The 22,974-nt window shown below is 39.7% G+C and overlaps 3 protein-coding genes across 3 annotated transcripts; 2 read left to right on the top strand and 1 right to left on the bottom strand.

The window, feature by feature from the left end:
• Positions 1 to 859: 859 nt before the first annotated feature.
• Positions 860 to 8,202, top strand: LOC130988575 (uncharacterized). The gene is made up of 5 exons (XM_057912456.1): positions 860 to 1,122; positions 1,440 to 1,562; positions 7,446 to 7,516; positions 7,600 to 7,686; positions 7,779 to 8,202. The coding sequence occupies exons 2-5, from the start codon at positions 1,460 to 1,462 to the stop codon at positions 8,046 to 8,048; spliced, it is 531 nt and encodes a 176-aa protein (XP_057768439.1). The 5' UTR covers positions 860 to 1,122; positions 1,440 to 1,459; the 3' UTR covers positions 8,049 to 8,202.
• A 6,853-nt stretch (positions 8,203 to 15,055) lies between these two features.
• LOC130988573 (wall-associated receptor kinase-like 14) lies at positions 15,056 to 19,615 on the top strand. Its single transcript, XM_057912454.1, has 3 exons — positions 15,056 to 16,195; positions 17,885 to 17,956; positions 18,130 to 19,615. The coding sequence occupies exons 1-3, from the start codon at positions 15,439 to 15,441 to the stop codon at positions 19,434 to 19,436; spliced, it is 2,136 nt and encodes a 711-aa protein (XP_057768437.1). The 5' UTR covers positions 15,056 to 15,438; the 3' UTR covers positions 19,437 to 19,615.
• A 770-nt stretch (positions 19,616 to 20,385) lies between these two features.
• On the bottom strand, positions 20,386 to 22,701 carry LOC130988574 (thioredoxin-like protein HCF164, chloroplastic). Its single transcript, XM_057912455.1, has 4 exons — positions 22,364 to 22,701; positions 22,080 to 22,292; positions 21,401 to 21,504; positions 20,386 to 20,865 (listed from the first exon to the last, which is right to left on the bottom strand). The coding sequence occupies exons 1-4, from the start codon at positions 22,532 to 22,534 to the stop codon at positions 20,583 to 20,585; spliced, it is 771 nt and encodes a 256-aa protein (XP_057768438.1). The 5' UTR covers positions 22,535 to 22,701; the 3' UTR covers positions 20,386 to 20,582.
• Between the last annotated feature and the right edge of the window lie 273 nt (positions 22,702 to 22,974).

Raw genomic sequence — 22,974 nt, 5'->3', positions numbered from 1 at the left:
ACACTGCCTAAACCTAATATTAACTTTGGATTTAAACTTTGTCATTTGTGGATTTGAACATGGATGAAAGATGTGGATTTGAACAATGTGATTTGTGATGGTTTTTTTGTATTAAATTTGTTATAAATTTATATTTAAATTCTGTTTCGCGAGTATCCGATGGATAGCGGATGTCGTGTATACGACGGGTAGCGGGTGACGAGTATCCGACGGGTGACAGGTATTCGCAAGTGACAGTTTTGGATATTATTTGATATCCACATATAGTTTCGTGGTTAAAATTCACTATTCATTTAATTTGTGGGTATGAGTATGGATAACCATTATCCGTGTCCGTCGCACCCTAGTGTGTATACAAGAAACTAAATCAGAAAGAGTGAGTTTAATTAATTTGGGGGCAACAAAAGATTGTGTGGGTTGTCAAAGACGCAATAGGTAATGTTGGATTATTGTGCCTAATACTCTATAATAATAATAATGTGTAATGCTAATTTTTATTATTAAATAATTTAAAATTATTTAATAACTATAATTATCATTATAAGTTATACTAAGTTGAAAATTTACATTTTCAAATTGGAATTTTATTGAATAATTAATATGAGTTATTTTATTTTTAAAACATATTTTGCATTTGTTTATGTTTTAATTATGTTTAATATTTATATAAATTTATTTATTTAAATATGTCATTTAATTTCGATATTTGTTGTATATCACACGAATAGGTGTACTAGTTTCAAATAATTAATTAATATAGCATTGAAATTGAATGATATTTTAAATAAAAGTATATGGTTAACTGTATTAATTTTTTAAATAATTATAAATATATTTTTATAAAACTATTCCTTAAAAACTAAACCTTATTACTCAGCCCTAGAACTAATTTTTCCCCAGCTGGCCAGCCCTCCCACCCGACCCGCACCACGGCTACAGTTGCCACCACCTCCCGCCGCTGCTCCTTGCCGAACCGTCGCGGCTGCCTCCCATCGTGAATCTTATACAGTTGCCGCCGCCGGTCGTCCCAGCCTCCAGTCGCCACCACCGCCTCGGCCCTCCGGCCTCCTCCTCAGCCGCCGTCCGGCCCTTCTCTGACCCCGTTGCAGCCTTCCCCTTTAGGTGAGTTTGTTACCTCAAATTTTAGGGCTTGAAACTCATCAACCCGCTTCGACTCCCATCCATGTTCTTCATCTCCACAACCCTTAATTCCTGCGCTGAAATATTGAATAAGTGAAAAATAAGGGTGGCCGTCTGCGACTTGTTTCAATCCCTAAACCACGCTGTTTATCCTTTACTCTTAAATAAATTTTTTAAAATCTTGTTATTACGTAAGGTCTGTTTTCTTCAGTGTGATCTTCAATTAATTTGGTTGAGTTTGTTTCTTGTATTTTGTTGGGCTGAAGATCTTGCTCTTACAATGTTCATTTTGCAATTAGGAGAAAGTTCTGCAATTGCAATGAAGGGAAAAGAAACGAAAAGTGGATCCTCATCCTCTAATTTGGATTCCTACGAACCCAGAATGGACATCAAGTCCATCCTGAAAGATATTGAATTTTTGGGTAAGATTTCTCTTCATACTTACTATAATCTAATTTGTTGGATCTTTGGTATTAAGCATGCAAATTAATTGGAGCTATTGTTATAGGAAAAAATTGTTGACGTTTTGATTAATACCACTTGCTATCAATTCAATCCTAAAACTTGGTCTTAGATATCTGTCTATCTGCTATAGTTTATGTTTTATGGAAGCATCTGATAGTTTTGGATACCAGTGAACTTTGAAAATCTTCTATTTTGATATTACCTTGGATATTTGATCTTATTCTTTGCTGGAATTTTTGTTGTGATCAAATGAATCAATGTTTTGATAGAGTAAAGGTGGAGATGAGGCTAAAATAATTCACTGAACGGGAGAAACTCCTCCACAACGGAGGCCTACAGCAAACACGCTGTTACAATCTTTAATCTCTGGATAACTCTCCTGCTATAGTACACACTATATATAATAAAGAAGGGAAACCCTAATCTGCTAAGCCCATGCACATGTACGGGCTTAAGGCCCAACACAAAGAAATAACTTAACAGCTAAAATAATAATAACCCAACACAAAGAAATAACTTAACAAGATAAAAGAAATAAAGATAAACTTTAACTTTATTCAGCCATCCAATCGACCACAGCCCGCGGCCCGCGCACATACGTGCGCCAAGGTCGTGTGCTATCAATAGCCTCCCCCGGCAGAACAGCCTTGTCCACAAGGCTGAAGTGAGGGAACTGCCCTTTGACATCCGCCACATCCATCCAAGTTGCCTCGTCTACTGCCAAACCATCCCATTTAACCAGCACTTGATCCACCTGCTGCCCGTCACGAGAAATAGAACGCCTCTCCAACACCGATTCTGGCACAAAAGGGGGATCTACAGATAAAAGATCCTGCGGCAGTGTAGGGACTGCTTGTGCTGCGCCAATAGCTTTCTTCAGCAAGGACACATGGAACACCGGGTGAATCCGAGAGTGCGGTGGTAACTTCAAACGGTACGCGACCAATCCGATTCGAGCCTCCACTTGAAAAGGACCAAAAAATCTGGGGGCCAGCTTCCTATTAGTTGCAGAATATAGGGTGGACTGCCGATACGGACGGAACTTCAAATAAACCAGGTCACCGACAGCAAAATCCACTGCACGGCGATGTTTATTAGCCTCACGAAGCATACGTTGTTGCGCACGTTGGAGATGGTAAGATAGGTGTGAAAGAACTTCGTCGCGATCACGGAGAGTTTCAGCCAAAGCTTGCACACGCACCTCCCCTGGGAGAAATCGAGAGATGGTCGGAGGCGGTCGACCATAAACTGCTTCAAATGGTGTAGTACCGCCAGCAGATTGGAATCCCGTATTATAACAGAACTCAGCCCAGGATAACCACTTGCTCCAATGCTTGGGCCGTTCACAAGAGAAACAACGCAAGTACGTCTCTAAACACCGGTTAAGGACTTCCGTTTGGCCATCCGTCTCAGGGTGATATGCCGAGCTCATTCGCAGGGTAGTACCCGCCAATTTGAAAAGCTCGCGCCAAAACGAGCTGATGAATATGGGATCCCTGTCTGATACGATTGACCCCGGGATTCCATGAAGGCGGACAATCTCTTTAGTAAAAAGGTCAGCCACACTTTTGGCAGTGAAAGGATGGCGTAAAGGGAGGAAATGTCCGTACTTGGAAAAGCGATCAACCACCACCAGTATACAGTCAATACCTCCCGAGCGCGGCAACCCCGTAATAAAGTCGAGGCTAATGTCTTCCCAAACGACGGTTGGAATTGGCAACGGGTTGAGGAGTCCGGCTGGGGACTTAGTTTCATACTTATTGCGTTGGCAGATCTCGCATGCTGCCACAAACTGTGTCACGCGACGCATCATGCCCGGCCAATAAACATTGGCAGCGAGACGTCGATATGTTCGGAAAGCCCCTGAGTGACCCCCGGATGGGGTGGAGTGAAACTCAACCAGCAGCTTAGGGATCCAGTCGGAAACTGAGGGCAGGACTAGGCGTCCCTTATAAAACAACACGCCTCGAATCAAAGTATAGTGCTTAGGACCAGGTTGCCCAGCTTCCAGTACATTGATGATCTTCGATATAGAAGGGTCGGCCTTCAGCTGTGCTTGCAAATCTGACCAATCAATCCATCGTGGCAGGGAGATGGCGGAGAAGTCGACCTCTTCGTCGCGTCGAGACAAAGCATCTGCAGCCTGGTTAAGGCAGCCTTCCTTGTATACTATGGAGAAATCATAGCCCAAGAGTTTCGCGGCCCAATTCTGTTGCGCAGGGGTGGTGAGAGCTTGGGACAGAAGATGTTTCAGACTGCGTTGATCGGTGCGCACGGTGAAGTGGCGGCCCAATAAATATGGTCGCCAATGTTGAACCGCGAGTACGAGAGCCATGAGCTCTTTTTCATAAGCCGATTTGGATAGCACCCGATCAGACAAACCTTTGCTGAAATAGGCAATAGGTTGCTTATTCTGCATTAACACGGCGCCGAGACCTCGGCCAGAGGCATCACACTCCACGACGAAGTCTTGGGAGAAATCTGGCGTACGCAAAAGGGGTGCCGTTGTAAGGGCAGATTTCAGTGTCTGAAAGGCAGCCTCAGCTTCCGCCGTCCACCGAAATCGAGTATGGCTGTCTTTTTTAAGTAATGCGGTGAGTGGGGCTGCTATCTTACCGTAGTTCTGAATAAAACGGCGGTAATAGCCCGTGAGACCCAAGAACCCCCGCAGCCCACGCAGAGAAGAAGGGACTGGCCAACGTAAAACTGCTGATATCTTGGCTGGATCCATGCGCACGCCGTCGTTGGACACAATATGTCCAAGGTATTCAACTTCTTGTTTGCCAAGCAAACATTTCTTTGGGTTAATTACTAACGAATGTGAGCTGAGTAGACGCAAAACCTGCCGGAGGTGATCCACATGCTCAGTCCAGGAGCGACTATAGACAAGAATGTCGTCAAAGAAAACTAACACAAACTTCCGTAAATGGGGTCGGAAGATATCATTCATGAGGCCTTGGAAAGTTGCCGGTGCATTCATAAGACCGAAAGGCATGACCAGAAATTCGTAATGGCCCGAGTGAGTGCGAAAAGCTGTTTTTGGGATATCCTCAGTAGCAACTCGGATTTGATGATAACCGGCCCGAAGATCTAGTTTGCTGTACCATCGCGCCCCATGAAGTTCATCTAATAATTCTTGGATGACCGGGATCGGATACTTGTCTGGCACAGTCAGTTTGTTGAGCGCCCGATAGTCGACACAGAACCGCCAGGAGCCATCTTTCTTATGAACCAAAAGAACAGGGCTTGAATACGGGCTAGTGCTGGGTTGAATAATGCCCGCGGCTAGCATCTCGGCGACCAAGCGCTCCATTTCATCTTTTTGAGTATGGTTGTAACGGTAAGGTCGTACTGATACCGGATGGGAGCCAGGCTGCAAGGGGATACGATGATCATGAGCTCGCGGTGGAGGAAGGGTTGTGGCAGGTGTACTGACTTCCGGAAATTCCGCCAAGAGATTAGCTAATGCACGCTGGGCATCGGCAGAGAGGTTGGGCGAGACGCCCTGAATTTGTTCTCCATCCAACAGCCATAGTATCCAGCAGGTGTCTGCAGAGGTGAGTTCGTGAGGCTTGCGAGGATCACACCTACGGCGGGTCAGGGAGCGGTCCCCCCGTAAACAGATGTCACGGTCGGAGGCAGAAAATTCCATGGTAAGTGTCGCCCAATTAGTCTTGACATTCCCCAATGTAGCCAACCATGAGATGCCAAGGATCAAGTCCACACTGGATAAAGGAAAAACATAACAAGAAATAGAGAATATCACACCATCTAAGAGAAGTGGAACATCCTTACAGAAACCCCTGGATCGAACACGAGTACCATCGCCGAGTGTAACTGAGGAATGGACGGTGGAGTCTACTTGTAGCTGTAGGGCTGTAGCCATCTTTTCGGAGATAAAACAGTGGCTGGCGCCGCTATCGACCATGATAAGCAGACGGGTTTGATTCACACAACCGAAAAACTTCATGGTTTGGGGGCCATCAAATCCAAAAAAAGTTAGTTCGGAAAGCTGGCTGTGCTGGAGGGTAGTTTCCTCCGGTGTGTCGTCAGCCTCAGCATTCGGTGAGAGTGGAAGGTCTGGAGCAGGTGTGGTGGCAGACTCAGAATCGTCCAAATCATCATAGACGAGAACATTCAGCGTCTTGGGCGGGCATCGATGCAGAGGGCCAAAAGGTAAGCTGCAACGAAAACAAGTGCCAGCAGCAAGGTGTTTCTGGATTTCCGATTGCGGCAATTGGCGAAATTTGTGTGCCTTCGAAAAGTTGGAGGACTGCGGTGATGTGGCAGACCCGGGGGGTGGCGGAGTAACCGTGGTACGCGGAGGATAAACTGGTCGTGACGTCTGCACCGGAAGAGTAACAGCACGGGAGAAGGATCCGGGTACAGTAGACGGCCGTTCGGCGCGCCGTGCTGCTCGTACAGCCGAGTCATAATTAGTGAGGGCAGTGTCCTGGATTCGATCACGGACGGAAGACTTCAGGCCACCCAAAAAATATCCCAGCATCTGATCATCAGATAAGGGAATGGGTAACTGTGCTGCACGTCCTTCGAAAGCGGCGATGTGTTCCTCCAAGGATCCGGTTTGGCGGAATAGGAACAAGGCCTCATAGGTGTTGAAAGTAGAAGCATCGCCAAAACGCTCTAAGAGGGCTCTGGTAAAATCTGGCCAGGCCGGATTCGGGGTTCTGCGCAGGAACAAGTGCAACCAAGATAGGGCGGCTCCAGACATTGCAATGATGGCGATTTGCAACTTTTGATTATCAGCGATCTGATGAACGAGAAAATATTGGTTTGCCCTAGCTATCCAGCCACGCGGTTCAAGACCATCAAAAACCGGCAGGTCCATTCGTTGAAGCGGAAGAGAAATCGGCGGGGTACCCGTAGGATCAGGCGTATGGTGTGGAAGAACGGGCGGCTTGTCGTGGTGGGAGACAGCAGCCAATATGGCGGCTAACTGAGATTCGATGGTGGAACGGTTGGAGTCCACCGTGGCCGTGAGGGTCACGAGCGACGTCTGCAATTCGCCAACCACCTTCTCTAACTGCCCCAGGCGATCCTCGGTGCTGCGCGTCGTAGCCACCATGGTAGGTCGGACCAATTTGATAGAGTAAAGGTGGAGATGAGGCTAAAATAATTCACTGAACGGGAGAAACTCCTCCACAACGGAGGCCTACAGCAAACACGCTGTTACAATCTTTAATCTCTGGATAACTCTCCTGCTATAGTACACACTATATATAATAAAGAAGGGAAACCCTAATCTGCTAAGCCCATGCACATGTACGGGCTTAAGGCCCAACACAAAGAAATAACTTAACAGCTAAAATAATAATAACCCAACACAAAGAAATAACTTAACAAGATAAAAGAAATAAAGATAAACTTTAACTTTATTCAGCCATCCAATCGACCACAGCCCGCGGCCCGCGCACATACGTGCGCCAAGGTCGTGTGCTATCATGTTTTGGAATTTCTCTCTGAATAATGAAGACAAATGAATTTGATATGTTTGTGAATGAATCCGTCACAGGTTGTATTCAACTGAATTTGCCACATGAGGATTTAAGGAATACTAATTTCATTGTCTTTTGTTGTTGGGGTGTAGAATACTGCAGAATAAGGTTTGAAATAATTGGAAGATTTTAGTTGAAGATCACTGACATGTAATTTTTTCATGATTTTATTGCACCCATGTCTGGAATTGCTCCTTCCTCTTACTGTGAACTCTTTTGTGTGTGTAAAGAGTAGCATTTTATTTATTGGATGCGGTGACTACATGTAATGTATCAGATATGGCTACTACATCTTGGAATGTGTTTAATTTTTTGTCAATTCAGGATCCTCACACATGACATGGAAACAGAAAAAGGACTTGGAGAATAAGAAGGTAGTATCACTCGGTGGAAAGGTGAGTTCGTCTACACCCTTACTATTGCAGCACATGTTAAGCTCTCCAGTGCTTTGTATGAACTCTATGTTTCCTTTAAACAGCCTCCAAAGAAACAGAGGTTACCTCTTAGTGTTGCAAGAGTTGCAATGAAGAATCAAAAGGGAAGAGAAGAAAAAATGCTTCAAGAGGTTACTTAACATTCCCAGCTTTTTGTTCAATTACTCTGAAGCTGTATGTTGATAGAGATTAGAAATGATGTGCAAATAATTGGTGTATACAGAGAGCTATACTCGGAAGGTTTGGAGCCTACAGTAGCAGTAGTTCCAAGAAGGTGGCAGAGAGGCGGCCAGCAGAGGACAGAATTTTGAAGTCGATTCAAGGCAATTTCAGAAAAGGGGTTCTCAACGTCGGACATCTGTTGCAACCCTCGGCCCCTGAAGCCTCTAACGACAAGGGCAGACACCCTACTGGTAAAGGGAAGAAGAAGAAAGACAAGGGCAAAAAAGGTCATGGCAAGAGAAAGGGTGGTGGTGGTAAGAAGCGTCACTAGGAATATCTCAAATTTACTGTGTTCCCTTTTGATTTGAATCCTTCTTCGCCTCGCTGAAGTAAGCTTGTAGAACATATACATTAATGCCCTGTAGCTATTGGCATGCCAGATTTGTTTTGCTGCTCAATATAATGAAATTTTGTGGCCATTGCAATTATTTTCTACTTAAAAAAGTTGAGGATCCAACTTCTAACCAATGCGAACATGATGATTTGGCGTGAAAACTTAAACTCAACTTCCCATTTCAGAACCCAACTTCTGCACAAATTTCAAGCCTTCAAGGAGAGAGTGGAGCAGCTTTTAATTTTCTCAGAACCTTTTCCTTTCTTTTTATTCATTTTCTGTTTTTCTTTTTTGTTTGATTGATATTTTAATAAAAGTTATATAAATTGTTTTTTATTTTCTCTTTTTTTTCAGTTTTTCTTTTTCAAAATATTTTATCCAGTCTCTTTTTCTTTTTAATTTGGTATTTTGTTTTACCTCCAAATTTTCTCTCCTCTCAATTTTTCCATCAATTTTTCTCTCTTCTTTTTTCTTTTCTCTATTTTAATTTTTGTCAAAAAATTGTTAACTCTGATTTAAATAAAAAAATATTCAATATATATGTTAAATTAAAGATTACGAGAAGATCTTTAATTCGACGTAAAAAATATAAAAAAATAATTTGAAATGAATAAGTTATGATCATTTAAAGTGTTCAAATTAACTTTTTGTTCGCTTTTATTTATCTCTAATGTTGAACATCATCCATATTTTTTTTTCATTTTGTTTTTATTTGTTCGTGAAAAGATAAATAATTGTAATTTTTCTCCTTTTAAAAAAGTTTACATGATTGTTTAATTAAATTTAAATATTTTAAAACTATGTTTTCAATGTAATTAAGAATAATGAAATATGTATTTATTTGACTATGAATTTGTAAATAAAAAATTAGTTGTATATATCTTAAAATTAGCATTTAAAATATTATATAAATTTTTCTAATGATGTGTACTAAATATTTATTTATTTGTGCAAACATATTTGTTGTTATATTTTTCTTTTTATAGTTATATATATTTTTTTAATTAGTTTTGGGCTATTCAAATATGAACTTTTAATAATAATATAGTTTGGACTCTTAAGAACCCATAATTGTTATATTAAATGACGCCTATTAATTTTATCATATTGATGGTTTAGTGTTATTTGCTCGAAATGACATTAACTTGAGAGAGAAATCTTTTTAAATACCGTGTAATAAAAGGTAAAAGTTATTTATATTCATTTATAAGAGTTTTTATACAAAAATGTGTTAAATTACTACACTAACCTTACTATACACTAATAAGTTAAAAGAAATAAAAAAATAATAATAGCTAAAGTCTAACTCATTCTCTATCTCTTGCAAAACACTTAACACCCACATACACACACGACACCCACACACGTACGATCGATACACTCGACAATAGCATAATGAGTGAAACTCGATGAAAAGCCAACCGCGATGAGGAGGAGACGACGTCGAACTCGGCGATGAATAGTGGGCAAGGAGAAATAATCGATAACGAGCCACACGACCATGTTTTTTTCTTTTTTTGAAAATTTATGCTTTAAAATTTTGTGTTTATGCATGTTTAATTGAAGTTGAGAACAATGTATATGATTGTATGAATATAGGTAGTATTATTGCTAAGATTTGTTGGTGAATTTGTTTTGAAGGGTGGAAACCGTGGTTGCCCACGGTAAGTATTTATCTTCACACGACCATCATGTGAAGATAAACTCATTGTGTAGGAAACCTAGTGGCAGTTGCCCGCGGCTTGCACACGATGACAAAACAAGGTCGTGTAGCCACCATGTGCACAATTACGGCAGTTAATTGTGCATTCGATGGTTGCACACGGTGGCTACATGACCGTGTTTTGAGCCATCGTGTGCAGGGCAGAGTGTGTACAATTTATCCGTGTTTTATGTTTTTGTTTGGTTTGAACACTTGATCATTGTTCTAATAGTTTGTATATTTATATTGCAGCACAGTCTTGAATGGATGAGGCCGACATTGCGCAGTGTTACGTAATAATTGAATATTTACATGTGTAAGGCCGTATTCAATGAGATAACTTCGATGCTTCGGCGCTTTACCAACAATCTGAAACGGTATAGGAGAGTGTATGATGCATTTTTCACGGGTAATATTGGTCGTTTGATTAAACGCAAGAGAAAAGGAAGTTCAAGGTCTATTCTATAATCTTATAGCCAGCCAATTGAAGGGAAATATCATATCCTCGGACGAGTTGTGGTTCCAGATTTCCAGACGTCCTCTAACTCCTCTAATGATTTTGATATCAAATTAGTCGAGGAAAAAGAATAAGTCATGGTTCGTCGTAAGATAAAGCCATCTGCTACTCTTTTGCCTCTTTATGTGGTTATAACTCTAGCAAACGTGAAGACGTTGAGAATTATGTACAAAAGGCATTAGAGTATTGGGCTGTGATGCTATGGTGGAGATTAAGGAGCTCAATCACAAAGTCCCACAATCTCTTTTCGACTGTGTCGATGATGTGTCAATTGATGACAAAGTACAAAACTGCCTATAGGAAATGTGTAGTAACTATGATTTATTGGTTAGATATTGAAGGTTGTCAGCGGGTTTGAGAATATTTTGAATTTATTTTGAACATTTGAACTTGTTATTATCTTTTGTAATCTTAAATATGAACTTCTTATGACTTATGTGTTTTATAAGTATATGTTGTGTACATAAATTGGCTGAAATTGGTAAAATATATAATGAAACATGGGAAACTATGTGTCATGATCTGCACACGATCGCGTGCACACAAAGGCTTGTCAATCGTGTGTAGGGACCGTGTGCACAATCATGGTACCCTAAATTGTGCACACGATAACTGCACATGATTGCATCACAAGATGCATTACATCATGTGCACGATCATGACATGCATCCTGTGCACAAGAAAATTTCACTTAGGGCTATTTTTAATTCCATGTGTTAACGATTTAAGTATTTATCAATTCTCTTATAGATTATTTCAACATTTATAACCACATAACATCTAATTCGAATGAGTACATATATTCTTCATCAAATTCATCAGTATAAAAGTTACTTTGTACATAACAAGATGTGATAGTAAATTACTAATATTCTCATTATCTCAAGATTATACACTATACCAATGAATTTTGTTAATGCAACATATAATACAACAATATATGAATATTTGTTTAAATAATTGCACATACGATCTCAATCATACGTAAACTGGTTATTTAGCATGCATTTTATGTGAAATCGATTGTGTTCATATGCACACGGTGCAGGCCACCACCGTGTCCATAATTACAGCGGTCATGTGCACATGTGACACACAAAGTTGACATGTGCACACACCGTGTATATTTAAGAAAAAGACATATTGCAAACGATGGTTGCACACAATGTCAGCCACCGTGTGCATCCATTGTTATCTCGGTGCTCGCACACCGTGACACATGGCACACAACCGCAATACACGGTATTTCGTATTGTGCATGTCAGGCAGCCCAAAAAACCTATCTTTTCAACACAATACATTCACATAATGTTACACAATGTCAATAATGTCATATAATGTACACTATAAAAACTTCTCCAAATGATACATTACATAGTGATCTTCAACTCATCATTCGATCAAAATAAGACCCTCAGTGCGAGTTCCCTACATATCAGTGGACGATGCTCGACCCAACCTAAAGTTCCCGTATTGTCACAGTCGGTGAATGGAATACCCAATTGCACATTGCACGCATATACTTAGGCTCGCTTCTGGAATGATGGTTCAATGAGAAGTTTCGATTATCCAAAATCTTATTCATTTGTACCGGCTGTCGGACCTAAACAAGAAATCTAAAAATAGTGAATCAAGCAATGCCTTACGATGTTCTTTCTCTTCGTCTTCATCGTCTTCGTTATATTCCTCATCTTCGCCATCTTCCTAATCTCCCTCATATTGCTCATGCTCGTCAAGTACCATACTTTGTAATTGGTCCGTTTTCAATTGCTCAAACCCTCTCCAATCTGTTCCACGAGTTTAGAACGATTTTGTTTGATCACATTTATGAAGACAAAAAATAAATCCCCAGCTACATATGTCGATCGCTCCCAATGATCGTTGTGATGTATCAATACACGGGTCCACGACATCTGAGATTCATAAAGAAGCCAAGAAATTATTTTTTAAAAAAAATGATTGAACAAGCTTCTACGACATCCTCTGTATTGCACACGACAACCAACGCACGGTGACTACGACCGTGTGCATGTTTCGTGGCCACGAAATATGCACAATGTAGCTAGCTATGGTTGAAAGAAAACCCTAGTTTCTATACCCCACAATCATCAATATATATTTACACTTTTTTTGCTTCTAAATATATTCTTAAACATGCAAATATATTCTTTTATAACCTAATTAACCTCAACAATTTTTTCTATTTCGTGTCATTATACTACCATCATGTGCACCATATCTACAATCGTGTGCAGTGGTCGTGTGTTGATGAACTCTAAAAAATTAGAATTTTGCATCATAAATTTAACTGCATACCTTCTTTATGAACCAAGAAACATGAAAAAACCGTCCTATTTGCACTTAGACACATTTTTTTTATCAAATAATTGTGTAAGTTTTACAAGGATTTAGAGAGACCCATTTTTTTTTTTACGTTAATTATGATGATGATGATGATGAAGAAGGAAAAATAAAACGAAATTAAAGAAAAAAAAGTCAACATATACCTTTATTTAGGAGTATTTTTAGTATTTTTATTAATTTTGGTATGAAAAACTTATACTCTTATGGGTGGGTGCCAATAACTTCTATATTTTATGCTTTGGTATAAAAAGATACATTCGCACATATAACAATGTGAAATACACTATTACATGCATTAGTATAATTTTGTGTAACAATGTATTTATATTGTTACACACTTTTCCCACAAAATTGTAATAAGATAAAGTGTGTAACAATCGTTGGGACGTGGCGGAAAGGTCGAAGCGGCAGTGCCGTGGGAAAATTGGGGCGACGAGGCAGTGAAGGAGAGAGAGAAGCGGCAAGAAGGTAAGAGTATCGGGGGAGGACAGAGGCTTGGGTCGGTTGGGGCTCTTTCTATTAGCATAGGTCAAGAATCTAAACACACCGATTTTTTTATTTTTTTTTGCGATAAGGGCGGCGATTAGGGAACCATTTTGGAGGGGGGAGGATGGGGTCTGCGACAAGGCCCCCCAGGGGATGCGGGTGTCCTGACGCGACAACATAATGCAACGGAAGATGGAGGAGTGAACGAGGCCGAGATGTGGGGGTTTGGGGGAAAGAGGGAAAGAAAAGCTAACATACAACGACGGGGTGGCACACATACAACAACGAGGAAGGAAGAAGGTGGGGGGGGGAGTGCGATGTTGGGGCAGCGCTGGGTAGATGAATGGAGGGGTTACAACGACGGGGAAGAAGGCGTACACCAACGGGGAAAGGAAGAAGATGGAGGGAGTGGGGCGGCGCTGAATTGGAGAGAGGGGGCTAGCTGGTGCTGATTGGAGGGTAGGGTGGGTTTAAATTTTCTTCTTTTAATTATTTTTCTTAAAACTTGATTAAGGGTAAATCAGTGAATTTACGATAGAAAGATTATTATATCAAAAAAAATTTATCTTTATGGATATTATTTTCTTTTTACCAAATGAAAATGTATAAATTGATGTATTAACTCATAATAGTTTTGTTGTTATAAAATTATCAATTAATATTAAGATATAATTTGTTAAATTAAATTTATTAACACCAATAAAGAAATTGTTAGATTATACATAATCTATATAATACGTAATAATCTATTTCAAAATCCTAGTGGAGCCCAATGCCCCCTTCCTTCGTTACTAGTTGTGGTATTTCAAGTTAAAAAACTAGTTGTAGTCTCTTAAGCCCCATACCTCATAAGACAGAAGCCAAATGTGATTTGTCCAAAACTCTGCACCTCATAAATCAAATAATGTCTCTAAGTTCCATAACTCATGATGAAGAGTAATATATGTGACAATCCTGATAGTAACACTTGTGCAATGTGACGTGGAAATGGACACCAGGCTAGGGGAGAAATATATCTACAAAACTGGAAACTTCCTTTATAGGGAACAATACCAGTACCACAGAGCTGAGGGCCTCGTTGTTGGGATTAATATCATATAAGGCTGGATATCTGGAGTGAATATTGTCCCATGTTTTTACACAAAAGGGAAACACACCCCAATATCATCCTCCAGTCTTGCCATAAGAAGACAAACTACTGATTAACAACGATATGTCGTTAATCTCACAACAATCACACTCATAAATGCATGCGGAGTACATGAGTTCATAAGAAAAAACTAAAATACTCCTGATATGTATGTCCTATAAATAGTTAGCTATTATGCCTTGTAATGATTTACGTGCAATCTAGTACAGAGCAATATAGTTTTTCTCTTCCAAGTGTTCTTCACCATTTTTACCGTATTTGTGAGGAACTATGAACGGGTGATGATTTGTTGTTGATCGCATCGATTATATTGTATTTCCATTCATGAATCCAATAACTCAGAAGTTATATGTTCAAAGATCAATAGTCGACCTTGAATGGTGTTTTGTCAGTGATTTGTACTTTTTTATTTTATTATAAATTTTTTAGTTAGACGAATGTCTCTTTCCTCTCTCGATGTCGATAGGCTTTCGCCTTGAAATGATTTTTTGAGGCTCGATCCTTGAATGATCGAGGTATGATCTCCGTAAGTTCTTTTAGAATTTTTTTCCTTTTTCTATAAAACCACAACCACGTAATATACGTTTGGGAATTTAATAAGGCGCCGTATCATCATTTGTATAGTGTTTGTAACTTGAAAGTAGACTGCTTCAAACTACTGGAAGCAAGTAATGGTTAATAATATATTAATAATAGTCAACAATAATACATGAATAACAAAGACTAGCATTTTTTGCAGATGACCAAACTCAAATCAAGGGTACAAACGTCATTTTCTGCAACTGCAATGTTTATCTACGCGCAAACCCAGATTCCTTCTCTGCTTCGTGACACATTCTTCTCCTTCTTCACTGTTTGATCAAATCGATATTTTCCATTTACCACTCACAGCCGTAGCAGAAGCTCAAACTGAAATTTGTTGGAAATTTCAAAGCGACAGAGCAATTGATCACGCATTTAAAACGGCATTTAATTTCTCCCCACCAACATCAACTGTATCCTTTAATTTCCCTCCATTAATTCTCCTTCACTAGTCAACTGCAATCATACTACTGTCTCTCCCTCTCGCGGCCGCATCATGCTAGAGACCTTATAATTTCTCATCAAAATGATTCTCGATTTTCTCCAAACAATTCTCCCGTTATTGTTATCAATTTCAATTCTATCCTTGCCGTCTTCCGCACTCGACATCAATTCCACTTCCTGCAATAGGAACTGCGGTGGAAATACAGTTCAATACCCTTTCGGTTTCTCAGATGGATGCGGAATCAAGCTCAAGTGCGGTAGCAACAGCTCCACGATCCAAATCGGCGGCTTCGACGTGCACAACGTGACGTCTGATCACATCTTAGTAAGTATTCCGGCGAAATGCGACCGTCAGATCGACGACTTGGTCCAACTCTTCGGTTCGAACTTCGCCCCGACGTGGCGCAACGGCCTCCTTCTGGAGAACTGCAGCGAGCCGATGAATGATTGCGTGGTTCCTCGCAGACTGGTGAGGAGCACGATTGGTTTGAAGGATTGCGAAAGGGGGGAGGAAAACGGTGATAGAATAACTTGTTATTCAGTTGGGTCAAATGATTCCACTGAGTTTTTGGATTATGAAACTGTGAAGGAAACAGGGAGCTGTCGCTTTCTGTTGTCGTCGATCTTGGTGGGCAATGCCACCCAGAGCTCTTCGATCGCGCTCGATTTTCAGAAGGTGGAGCTCGGTTGGTGGGTCGACGGCGGCTGTCATGAAGTTTGTGATCCCAACGCCGAATGCACGGAGGTTCATTATAAAGGAAAATCGGGGCATCGTTGCAAGTGTAAACATGGTTACGTCGGAGACGGTTTTCGGGCCGGTGGAGTAGGATGCCGGAAAGGTCAGTCTTTGCCCTTTTGATTCAGTTTTTTAGATAAAATTAAATATTGGGATATTTCATTTCTTGGTTTTATTTTATGGAGCATGCATATTTCATTTGCATTTCTGACTTTGGGGAGACAGTTGAATTTTGACCAATGTGAAATCCGGGCCTTTTTTGCGTTGTGTTGGCGGATTTAATGAGAACGCAGTTGAGATTTTTCCCTTTTTGATTGTTTTGTAATGCTGGTGAAAGTGGAAATTGTTGACCTGTTTTTTTTAGCTCTTTTCATTAAACTGATGGAGCTTTTACTTTGAGTTATAGAATATATAGATAGATAGATAAAGATAATTCAAGCTAATTTATCATTTACTTTGATGGATTGATTAATTTTAAATTTGTTTTATCATCTTATCTTTCAAATATTCAATCATATGTTTTATCGATCTATCCTATCTCTTAAAGTAAACGACCCCTGGGGGATTTGGTCAAATTGATTGAGTAATTATTAATGGTTGGAGACTTTCTGAGTTACTGAAATGTTGTAGCGGTTAGAGTAATTATGCTTGGCATTAGCTGGATGAGTGTAAAGTTCATCTTAGGTATTAGTTTAGTCGAACAACACGGAGGTTGGTTACTCCGTTGCAGCTTGGTAGATGGAACGAGCGAAGAAATGGATTCAAAAGTTCACTTTACTACTTGAACGTTGTAGTTTTAACTTTTAAGTCATTCACAAGTTCGAAAATGATAGTCTAAGCCTTTCCTTCTCAAGTTTCATGTAGACAACGCAGTATTTGGTAAGAGATAACATGTTGTCAGCTCCTAATTCTATTATCCAATTTTCAACTTTGCTACTGAAAAAGAAAAGTCAAATAGCAAACATAAGAAAGAAGTTGATTCTGTCATCAGTGATGATATCTACTAAGCTAATCAAGATAGTCTAATAGATTACTAATTATCATCACTAAGAAAAAAACAAAAAGACAAGGATTATTGATTACATTTTATCTTAGTGTTGCCACTTGGTCATTGGATAATCACAAAGTCAAAGCTACTACTGTTCTATTCATTTTGTAATTGCAAGTATGAGAAGATCACATGGTCACTCAACAAATTTGAGAAGGTCTCTGGATATGAAAGTCAGAGGAAAGAGATGATTAACATATGGCTGTAATCCAGACTTTTCGGTCAAATGTGTTGGTGAATGCAGGGATCACCCATCGACTAGCTATTTACTTTTCTTTCGGTTTCAGGGAACTTGTTAGGGGTCAGGGGATTGCTTCTGATATCGTGGACGGACATTTAGGTAGGTAGGAATAATGCAGAAAAAACATTGATGCATGTTCGGAGGATTTGTTATTTGATTCATTAGAGGCGACGAAGTTTTGGACTTTGGTGCCATATTTTAGCTCACTGTGTGCAAATGAGAGCTATTGCCTAATGAATTCATACTATAGGAATAACTTGGATGGCTGAGACATTATACTTTTATGGGGCTATGTATTGAGATTTGAAACTGAAATTTTGGCTTCTTGCAAATTCAACAGCTGAGCAGTAATTCACTAGTGTACTTGTTAAATGAATTACTTTCATATTCATTATAAGATTATTAGGTAAGCCTTTATATTTATTTGATTATATGTGTTGTAGATTAGGAAAGTTACTATCTTAATCGTACTAACTTTTCATCTACGTTGATTTTTGATGTAGAAGTTGGAAACTGCCATGCTACAAGCTTGTCTATTCGATGTGGGGGAACTAAAGTAGGCATTCTTGTTGGAGGTACTTGTTTAACTTATTTGGTTAGACACTTGTTGTCACTTAAATCTGCTCAATCAGCTTAACCTACCATTGGTGGTTTTGCTTTTTCTGTTTGTGATTGAAGTAATATTCTCCACATTTCGACACCAACTTGATAATCTTACAATCATGATTGATCCTGTTGAAATTCTTAGGGATTGTTGCTGGAGCTAGTTTGGTAGTGGTTCTAGCAGTCATCTATTACTGCGTGAAGAATCGCGCGACGAGTTTGAAGAACAAATTAAGCGCGAGGCGCATGATCAGTGAAGCAGCAGGCAACTCCAGTGTGCCCTTGTATACTTACAAAGACATCGAGAGAGCAACCAACAGCTTCTCTGAGAAGCAAAGACTAGGAATAGGTGCCTATGGCACAGTTTATGCAGGAAAACTCCACAACGATGAGTTGGTAGCAATCAAGAAGATAAGATACCGTGATCACGAGAGCGTCGACCAAGTGATGAATGAGATCAAGCTTCTGTCCTCGGTAAGCCACCAGAATCTGGTCCGCCTTCTCGGGTGCTGCATCGAGAATGGCGAACAGATCCTTGTCTATGAGTACATGGCGAACGGCACCCTGTCCCAGCATCTGCAGAGAGAGAGAGGTTCCGTGCTTCCATGGACGATACGTCTCACCATTGCTGCAGAGACGGCTCACGCCATCTCCCACCTTCACTCAGCCATGAACCCTCCGATATACCACAGAGACATCAAGTCCAGCAACATTCTGCTAGATTACAATTTCAACTCCAAAGTAGCTGACTTCGGGCTTTCTAGGTTTGGCATGACCGACGACTCCCACATCTCCACAGCGCCGCAAGGTACCCCGGGCTACCTCGACCCGCAGTATCACCAGAACTTCCATCTTTCAGACAAGAGCGACGTCTACAGTTTTGGGGTGGTTCTTGTAGAGATAATAACAGCCATGAAAGTGGTCGACTTCTCTCGATCTCACAGCGAGATCAATCTTGCTGCTCTGGCTATCGATAGAATCGGGAAAGGCCGGATAGATGAGATAGTGGACCCCTTCCTTGAGCCGAATAGAGATGCGTGGACACTTTCATCTATTCACAAAGTAGCTGAGCTTGCTTTTAGGTGTCTTGCTTTTCACAGAGACATGAGGCCTTCAATGATGGAAGTGGCAGATGAGCTAGAACAGATACGGCTCAGTGGTTGGGCACCTATGGAAGAAACTATGCACATGGGATCCTCAGTCGCCTCGACTTGCTCATCGCCATACCAAGGAAGTGAGAAATCATTTAACACATCAAAAGCTAAGAAGACGACGACGACGGCCATTATAGGTGTAGGAAGTAGGAGGTTGGTTGTTTCGCAGAGGGCGGCTGCCGCTGCCGTTGCAACAGAAGAGGTGAAGAACAATTCTCCCGTTTCTGTACAAGATCCTTGGTTGAGTCAACAGAGCTCTCCATCAACCAACAGCTTATTGAGTAATGTAGTTCGATAAAGCATCTGTTTATACATATAAACTTCACATGGACACTCAGAAGATAGATATCTCATATCAGAGTTGTGCTATTCAATATAGTGTGAATATAAAAATCCAAAGTCTTACACACTTCCAATTCCAATATAGTGGTTTCAGAATGAAATAAGACGTCTCTCTAGGATCAACAATTTGATGAACTTTTCTTGCTTTACTACTTGAATATTGTCCTACAACACCACCACCATGGCATCAAACCAAATTCCCCTCCACATTACCATCTTTGTCAAGAAATGCAAAAGGGGGAATTACCCTCACACCAAATTCATCAAGCTTTTGTTCCCACTTTTTATTATCTATTTTTCATTTATTTAATCTATTTTTAACAGATGTTACGATGTGTATTGTTGTGTTGGGAAGGATGTGAATGTAAAGGTAACTTTTTCATGATTTTTGGTGGTAATAGTATATTATGACTGGGAAATGTTTGTAAGTAATCTTTGAAAGTTCCATATATAATCCATAATTTATAACATATTGGAATATTAGTATTAAAAAAAAAAAAAAAAAGGTTTAAGGTCGATGCATAAATTAATACTAGCCCAAACATGAACATGTAAATAGAACTGTGTTGAAATTCTCTATGGACTCAATCTTGTACCTTGAATAAGTAATGGTATAAGTTACAATCATAGCGTATAATTTATTATATATATAATACAGACTCCTATCATAATTTATATAAATTAATACATCTAATCAACACTCGTATCATAGTTTTTAAAACTTAATACATCTAATTAAAATAACATGTCAATAGCAAAGAAGACAGAAGAAGGCCATGACATGTGTAACAAAAGATGGATAAACCTGTTTATGCATATGAACTTCTCATGGACACTGAGAAGATAGATATGACAGTTTTGTGCTATTCAATATAGTGTGAATATAAAAATGCAAAGTCACAATATAGCTAATAAATGCATATTGGATTCTGAATAAAATAAGATGTGTATTTTGTGATGAAACCATCAGCTTTTGTGAAGTTATGTAGAAACTATCTGGGTTCGGGTGCACCCTGGTAACCATGGAGACATTTCCACTGTAAAATATATCTTCCCCGCGGCATATTCAACCAACAATTTGGCCTAACCATTCCTAAATTCCCTATCCATGACTTCTAGGATCAACAACTTGATGAACTTTTCTTGCTTCAGTACTTGAATACTGTCCTACAACACGAGCATGAGGCACGCTTGCTTCCCCGCGAGCCAGGGCATCAACATTCTCAAGCAGGTACTTTCTTGGGAGGCGGCCTACCACATTCCCTTCCTCATTACCATCTTTGTCTAGAAATGCAAAATGGGGAATACCCTCAACACCAAATTCATCAAGCTCTTGTTCCCACTTTGTATTATCGACGTTCAACATAACAAAATTTACTTTGTCCCTAATAGCAGCGGCAGCAGCCACAAGTCAGAACAAAGGAGACTAAGTTCTTATAGAAGAATTAACACAAGTTAGCATATTATAACATTCATTCAAACAAATTAAGAAGTCGGATGTCCATGTAACGAAGGACTGAAAATCCAGTAACCTGAAGTTTTTTTTACTCATGAAGACACAATGTTGTGAAGGCGAAAAGACCTATACAATATCAAGATTACCACATTTATATTGCCATGACTTTTTCAGATTCTGAAGGTAAAGAAAAATAAAACACGGGCATGGTAGATTTCGAAAGAACTCGAAGACTAGTACATCAAATGGAAAATGTTTTAAATGGATCGCAGATACTTATAGTGAGTAGTCTAAAAACCAATTGGATGGTAAAGCAACACAAAAGGTTAAGATACACAAACACAAAAATATGCATGCAAATGGATGACAGGTACTTATGGTCACTAAGCATAAAACCAATTGAATGGTGAAGCATCATAAATGGTTAAACTAAACATAACATACTGGATTTTTAAGATCCTTACTTAAACTGCTGTTTCACTTTGTAGACATCTGGCGCTAATTCCTTACATACTTCACACCAATCTGCATAGAACTCAACAACAGTGGGTTTGCCATTTGAAAGAGCCTGTACAGAGAAAGGCAAAAGCAAAAACTCATGAATCAATTCAAATACCTATTGCATGATTCAGACGTATGAAGCATGAAAACTTTCTGATAATGGAAACTGCTAATGAATTCTTGAGAGCCTTATAAGTTGGTCATGACATCTCATCAAGCAAAAACAGCCTCAAGTGCAACATAAAAGATATTTCCAATACATCTAATCTCATAGTGCTAGTTATGAATCAAGTAGTTAACGACACAGTCATACTCCTAATACTCCAAGGGGAGTTTACTTCGAATGATTAGTCTAGATAAAAATAGTAGGTCTAATATCTTGTTTACTTAAATGAGATTGAAACTTTGGGATATTTCAAGTCCCTTGATTATTTTTATCATTTAAGCTAGGTTTTTTCTTTTGAGAGCTCATCTGAGCTAGTTTTGCTTGATTCATATTCCATTGAAAGTATGAGATTAGATAAATTCTACTCTTGAGATAAAAATACTCAATCATGCATCTAATCAATCATTCAAATTGAACGGCCCCCAAAAGTTCCTTTTTTTAGAAAAAAAATGAACCATGGAATAGGAGGAGCAAACCTTCTCATAAGGCAATGCTTCGGCGGAGAGATCCTTCAACGATGTGCCGCCAAAATCCAACCGCCCAGACACGAACAATCCAACTGCTGCAAGCACAGAAGCCACCGCAACTCGCCGGTTGAGATCCTTAGTAGGATACTCTGGCAATCCAGCACCAGCCGACGACGACGACGTCTCGGTCGCGGCAGCATCAATTCCTGATTCGGGCTTCTCCTGAACGAATTGCTTATAATTAGCGAAACAATCGCTGTCAAGTCAAATAGCGGGGGAAAAAGCAGCCTAACCTCCGTTGGTGCGGGATCGGAATTGTTTGCGCAGTAAATCTTGTGACGTCGGAGATAATTCTTCTGAAAATGTGAGGAGAAATTTACGAAGCGCGGCGGGTGGAGATGTGAGTGGAAAGATGAGGATCGGAATCGGGGAAGAGTGACGGCGGCGCTGGAAGTTGAAGCCATGGCGGAACGGTGGAGTTTGATGGAAAATGGTCAAAGGTACTACACTTTGTTGGCGTTTAGAGTTGTACCTTTAAGCTTGCGGATAGTAATGAGCCACACCATATTCTTTTTTGGCTTTACAATTGCTCCATAATCGTGATTGGACTCTAGTTAAAAATTGTACTCCTATTGCACTTTGAATAAAATTGTCTATGAATATATTTTTAATAGATAAAAGTGTAGAAATGAATAGTTAAGATTGAATTAAGTGTAAATCAATGGTGATTTTTTGTAATAAAGATATTTGTAAGAATAAAATATAAAGATAAATAATGAGGTCATATACTAAAAAAGAAAATGTTACTCCCTTCATTCAAAAAAAGTTATATGTATTCTAATTTTGAGATGTCCCGCTATAAGTGACATTCTAAAAAAATTCAAATTTGTGCAAGTTATAGTGG

This window comes from Salvia miltiorrhiza, chromosome 6 (genome assembly GCF_028751815.1).
Source record: "Salvia miltiorrhiza cultivar Shanhuang (shh) chromosome 6, IMPLAD_Smil_shh, whole genome shotgun sequence".
Classification (NCBI taxonomy): domain Eukaryota; kingdom Viridiplantae; phylum Streptophyta; class Magnoliopsida; order Lamiales; family Lamiaceae; genus Salvia; species Salvia miltiorrhiza.
Note: the sequence above shows the minus strand (reverse complement) of the source record. Positions and strands in the feature narration are given on the sequence as shown.

What these genes read in the sequence shown, in the direction of transcription:
- LOC130988575 (XM_057912456.1), top strand. Translation starts at nt 1,460, where the DNA reads ATGAAGGGAAAAGAAACGAAAAGTGGATCCTCATCCTCTAATTTGGAT. An exon ending in GAAAGATATTGAATTTTTGG is followed by an intron (nt 1,563 to 7,445) that starts GTAAGATTTCTC and finishes TTGTCAATTCAG; the next exon opens with GATCCTCACACATGACATGG. An exon ending in AAGAAAAAATGCTTCAAGAG is followed by an intron (nt 7,687 to 7,778) that starts GTTACTTAACAT and finishes TGGTGTATACAG; the next exon opens with AGAGCTATACTCGGAAGGTT.
- LOC130988573 (XM_057912454.1), top strand. Translation starts at nt 15,439, where the DNA reads ATGATTCTCGATTTTCTCCAAACAATTCTCCCGTTATTGTTATCAATT. An exon ending in TGGAGTAGGATGCCGGAAAG is followed by an intron (nt 16,196 to 17,884) that starts GTCAGTCTTTGC and finishes TTTTTGATGTAG; the next exon opens with AAGTTGGAAACTGCCATGCT. An exon ending in AGTAGGCATTCTTGTTGGAG is followed by an intron (nt 17,957 to 18,129) that starts GTACTTGTTTAA and finishes TGAAATTCTTAG; the next exon opens with GGATTGTTGCTGGAGCTAGT.
- LOC130988574 (XM_057912455.1), bottom strand. Translation starts at nt 22,534, where the DNA reads ATGGCTTCAACTTCCAGCGCCGCCGTCACTCTTCCCCGATTCCGATCC. An exon ending in CCGATCCCGCACCAACGGAG is followed by an intron (nt 22,293 to 22,363) that starts GTTAGGCTGCTT and finishes CAATTCGTTCAG; the next exon opens with GAGAAGCCCGAATCAGGAAT. An exon ending in AAAGTGAAACAGCAGTTTAA is followed by an intron (nt 20,866 to 21,400) that starts GTAAGGATCTTA and finishes CGCTGCTATTAG; the next exon opens with GGACAAAGTAAATTTTGTTA.